Here is a 5,931-nt window from a genome sequence, read left to right as displayed (position 1 = left end):
GGATAATCATTATAGAAATGAATCAAACCACCCAACATACTTTGATGTTTCAATTCTTTTTAGGTGGTCATGTGTCCAAATGAATAGATAGGACAACCCCTTTTCTTCTTTTCCGTATGATGTATTGTCGGTTTATGATAAATCTCAAGCTTTACAGCTCGCTAAGAGAGATGTGCAGGGAAGTTCTTCCTTATCTATATAAACGCATACCCAAATACAATTTACAGATCACAATTCAATTGAAGAAGAATTCAGTGTAGAGGAAAACCCATTTTTCGTCCAGAAGTGAAAAGCTGAAATCAGAAAACCCATCAGAGAGAGACGACGGGAAATCAGAATGTCTGAACAACAGAAGTCCACTGCGGTAACACCGCCTTCTACTTATCCAGAAGGATATCCTCCACCAGGCAATTATTTACTCTTGTTTCCTCTTATCTTTTAGTTGTTTGTGAATGACTTAAGAGCTATAGTTTTTTTTTACAGTTTATTGTAGTTTTTGTCGTTGTTTTTCATTTAGATTGTATATATTTTCTTTCTATTAAGATCACACTCACCATCAAAATAACGAAAATTTCATAGAATAGAAAGAAAATTCGGTAATCCAATGTAAAAAGGTAGACAGAATATGGAAGAATTGTTTGCTCTAAAGTTAAAGATGATTAATGATCTGTAAATCCACTAAAGAATGTTGGAAATTTGTTCAGTGTTCTCTTCAGAATTCGTGACAAGGGCTTAATCACCTCTTGTGTACTATAAGTTGAGTGGTTATATTAGACATTGATAGATCGGTCTTTTGGTGTAACAGCAACCCCCTCTAACAAAGAATTGATGCGTAATTTAGATTAAACAACATTCTAGGACAATCGAACAAAGAATTGATGTGTAATTTAGATCAAACAACACTCTAGGGCAATAAAATGGCTCCACATCTCCTGTGAGTTAGAAATGGGTCTGTTCTTGTTTTTATCTCTGGTTTCTAGTGCATACGAACTATTTGAATAAGAACTATTTAAACTATCTATTCATGGGTATAATTACTCAGGTTCCACAATCACAAATCATTTATGTAGTAGAAGACCACAAAATTTGTTTTCTTTTATGGGTATTACTGATATTAAAATGGGTATTACTTTCAGGGTATCCCACTCAAGCTCCACCATCACAATATGCAGAGGCAGGTCCTGTCAAAACACAGAGCAGAGGGGAGAAAGGCTTTCTAGAAGGATGGTAGATATGCCTCTTACACTTCTTTTTGCTTATAATTTGCAGCTTTTATATGCATAAAGTAAGGTTATATTCTTATCTGTGTTCTTTTGGGTTTGTCATTGCAGTATAGCAGCCCTCTGCTGTTGTTGGTTGTGTGAAGAATGTTGCATATGAGGACATGTGATTCCGTACGACTTGAACACTTGATGTTATTGTATCTGATATAACATTATATTGTAGTATTGTAATGAAATAGTTGGAGGGGAAGTTTGTCTTGATTTGTTGGTAGGAGAAAGTTGTCTAGATTTAGTGGAATTGGTAACATGTCATGATTATAGGTCTATAGCAAGTGGTATTTGCAAATATTAGTTTCTGTACTCTTGACTCTGTCTTTGTATACCAACTTATAAATATAAGCTATCGTTTGTAGAAATACAATAGCAAATCTTTAGAGTATCAATTTGTCATACAAAGAATTGTCTCTACATTTATGCTTGGATTCTTATAGAAATGAATGCTTTTACAATTAGTTTTGTGTTTTTTTTTTCTGAATGTTGCTGTGAGATATATATATATAAAAGTAGAATTGTTCCTTATTTTTAAATCTTCGTCAATTCATGATAGCAGTTTGGATTTTTATTGAAATGGATGTTTTTACAATTAGTTTTCTGTTTGTTTTTTTTTTCTGAATGTTGCTGTAATGAAATTATATGTATATAAATAAAAGCATATAAAAGTATAGTTGTTCCCTATTTTTTAATCAATTTAAGATATTGAAATTGAATGTTGTTTAAATAAATATTTGAAAATAAAAAACTTATATTTAGTTTTATGTTTGAAATTATATGTATATAGAAGTATAATTGTTCCTTATTTTTTAATCAATTCAAGAGATTGAATTTGAATGTTGTTTAAATAAATATTTGAAAATAAATAAATTATATTTAGTCTTATGTTTGATAAAGATTTGGTTATGAAAAGTGTTATAAATTGATTATTGAAGTATTAGAAATAAAAAACCTATACTATAATTTTCTTGAAATTGTAAAAAAAATTGTTTGGCATTTTAGCTAGCTAAATTGTGTATATTGAATTTGTCTTCAAGTCTACACAACTAAATTCTATACATGGATTTTAATTGTATTGAATTTGATAATAGAAATTGGATTGCCTTGATTCCTAAAATCTACATTTGAAATGGGAGAGATGATAAACACCATTAGGAAAAAATTCTTACAATGAAAAATAAATCTAATAGTTATATAAAATCTTTAATTATATAAGAAAAATAGTATTATAATCTTCTATGATGTAATATGTAATGAAGTTTAATATTTTTTTGACATGCTAAGTGATTCCTAGTGTATTTTTATACACAGTTTAAATAGATACTTTTATTTGGTTGTCTTATAATAACTTGATGGGAAGGGATTGACATAGGTGTAATTTAAAATTTGTTTCTATGTTGCAAAATTAACATAGGGGAATACAAGGTTGCAATTGAAGAGAATATTTGAATCCTTATTATATGTGGGGATGGGTTAACATTATTTTGCCAACTTACACACAAAATAGGTTGGTTTCCTTACTCATTAGTGCCTTAGGGACAACAAGGTCAAAGGGAATAAATAAAAATGAGGAAAAGAAACAATGAACTTTTCAACCTTGTATTGTCTCCACTTTTCCTCATAACATTAAAAGTAAAAGGAATGAGAAAGTAGTTTACAAACTCATTAATCAGTGAGTACTCATATAATCCTTATGGAATCATTCAATGCAACTTGATTTTAGTTTATGTTTTTGTGCACTCTTTAGTAGCATAGGACTTGTCCAAATGCCATTATATCATTCCATGTCATTCTATATGACCTATACAAGTTTTTTGTCTAAAAAGTGTACATAAGAAAACTAGTTATTGTTTACTCATGCAACCAGTTCATACCACACATGACCTCACTTATACATTATTCTATCTTTTGTCTCACCACATATGTATACTTGTCTAAAGTGAATCCATATAAGTCAGATCTTATAGAGATAGTCATACTTTGAATCCTACCATCTCCCAAGGATGAGGGTATGGGTAAGTGCATCATTTCCTTGGAGGACGATTCCTAAGAGGTTTGGCCATAACACTATGTTTTCAAAATGGTATAATCTTTAAAATCCTTGCAAGGCCTATATTTTAAAGTACATATACGTTTCATCCCCAAATTGAATTGTATTTGGGAGATCTATACATGACTCAAATTTTATGTTTGGGAAAATATTAGCTCAAGATTCCTTAGTAGCTCTATGTGATCTTGTACTTGTAATAACATATTCTAGAATTGTTGGATCACTTGGGTATGTCAATTGTCCTATATTTAGAATAGCTATCATGTTTAAGAATAATTATTAGTATTATTTTAGTTGGAAGTATAATGACATTTTCTTTCAATTAGTTGTTGCTGGTAGTTGTTAATGGTTGGTAATCTAAACCAATTTTTGGGTAAGTTATTTATGTACTTAATTTCTCTCTTGGACTTGATAGAGATTTGGATTATAAATATTCTAGAATAAAATGATACATGGTTTTGGCCATATTATGTCATTTATGTTAACTATGTTGTATTATTGTCTAGTATAACTGTGCAACTATATGCTCTTCATAGTTAAGCTAGTTCTCTTCAAAAGTAGACATTTTGGCATCATTGTATTATAAATTATAGATATCTAAAGAATGAAGAATGAAAATAAGTAATATAACATTGTAATGGGCCAACCTTATGAACAATTGAAAGTCTCTCAATCTAAAGAAGAAAACATAGTGAAGGATGAGTTACACAAGACCTTGTATGCCTATAGGAAGTATCTATCAACTCCTATGTTCAAAGAAAAACTTTCCATAAAGCATTCTCTAAGATTGATGCCTGAGAGAATTTAAGAGTGAAAGACAAATTTATGCACCTCCTACTAAGGCTTTTAGTTTCTCACATGTTATAACATAATAACCCTCTAATATTTGTGAGAAGATAAAGAATGACAATATTATCTAAAAATACTAAAATGGTATAGGGAAAGGAATCAAGGAAGGAAGAAGGATGTGTCACAATTAGACACCACATCTATAATAGTTAATTCCCTTTTTTCCAAAGAAATAAAGAAGATGTACTATACACACTAGGGAAGAGGGAGAATTCAAGTTCTAATAATATGAAGAGGGAGAAGAATTGGTGAGAATATATCTCCAAATCAAGGAACAAGTGAAAGGCATTGGAAATTATAGATAACAATCAAAGAATCTCATATTCCACCACAAAGTAAAAACCAAAGTGTTATCCAAAATTGGAGTTTAAAGAGATTAAAATTGTCTAGCAAGAAAGGAACAACATGATGTAAATGGTATGAGTGGGTGAAAAATTCTAGAAAACTATCACTCCCTAATGAAGTAGAAGAAGATCTTACCAGCTAGGAAAATAATATATCTATACATGCAAGTAGTCCAATGAGGAAGACACATAACTAACTATGTAGAGGGTATCTTATTTTTATTTATTTATTATTCATAAGAGGCCGAAGCCAAGTTTATTATTATTTGTTGTGGATAATTTAAAAAAAAAATTAGTTAAGCTTGAGTAAATTTGAACCCAAGACCTCCCAATTAAGAGTCTCACAATTTACTGTTGTGTTGTAGGCTCTTACCTACATAGAGGGTATCTTATTAGTGCACTCTATATGTGACAAAAAAACCAAAAAAAAGGAACCTCAAGAATAAGGTTGTCTAGATATTTGAGAATAAATTGCACTGCACTAATAACATGTCCATAATATAAGAAAAAATAAATTTTTTAGGGAGACCTTGTTGGAAATTTAATATTGGATGAAGGAATATATGTTGTCATTGATGAAAAACTATCTTGTTGGTAAGTTTTCTTGCTCAATATATCAATTTTGTTGGAAGTTATTCATGAAAAATGCTTAAATACAAAGCAATAAACTAGTAAGCATATAGACAATATTTGTCAAAATACTTATCAAACATGGATACAATTTTTAATATTTTTAGTATAAAGTGTATACATTATTTAGGTATGGTTTCATACGATAATATCTTGATTGGCACATAGTATGGTTGAGTGAGGTATAATTGACAAACTAGAGTAGTTATATAGGACAAGTACATGGTGATCATGCAAATCAGCCTAACAAGTTGAATTGCTTGATTAATTCAATTATTTAGCATTGTAGGAGATGTTAACCCTTGGATAGAAAATTGTTAAATTGCATTTTGGATTTTGTGATACATATTTTTGTGAAATATCTTTGCTAGCTGACTAAATAAAGAATTGTGAAGGTTATAAAGGAAATCTTGTTTTTGTATGTGAGAATGGACTATGATGCTATGATGATGTTGTTTTTTATATGTGTGAGCCTTGATTTCAAGGATCATATTAGATTTGATCTTCATTGTAGACTAATCAATCACTATAATATCAATATAGTTCTTTGATATTATTATACTTACATTATAACTATTTAGTAAGTCCTATATCAAGAAAGTGCACTTTTCTTTATGTAAAACAACTCCTAATAGGGTTGAGACCTCTAACAAGGTCTAGCTCTTTAACAAGGACTTGAACACTAATTTTTTTGTAATGACTCCTAACATTTTCAAACCTCTTTACAAAGACCTTTAAAATTAGTTTATATAGTTAAGGGTACCATCTCCACTAGGGTTTTCCC

At 30.0% G+C, this 5,931-nt stretch overlaps 1 protein-coding gene across 1 annotated transcript; it reads left to right on the top strand.

The window, feature by feature from the left end:
- The first annotated feature begins 225 nt into the window (after positions 1 to 225).
- On the top strand, positions 226 to 1,662 carry LOC149553727 (protein CYSTEINE-RICH TRANSMEMBRANE MODULE 12-like). The gene is made up of 3 exons (XM_089789088.1): positions 226 to 407; positions 1,137 to 1,227; positions 1,332 to 1,662. The coding sequence occupies exons 1-3, from the start codon at positions 338 to 340 to the stop codon at positions 1,378 to 1,380; spliced, it is 210 nt and encodes a 69-aa protein (XP_089645214.1). The 5' UTR covers positions 226 to 337; the 3' UTR covers positions 1,381 to 1,662.
- Positions 1,663 to 5,931: the final 4,269 nt, after the last annotated feature.

The sequence above is a fragment of the Cupressus sempervirens genome, chromosome 6 (assembly GCF_028749045.1).
Source record: "Cupressus sempervirens isolate cs-2001-9-10 chromosome 6, ASM2874904v1, whole genome shotgun sequence".
NCBI lineage: Eukaryota > Viridiplantae > Streptophyta > Pinopsida > Cupressales > Cupressaceae > Cupressus > Cupressus sempervirens.
This window is presented reverse-complemented; position numbering and strand designations above follow the sequence as displayed.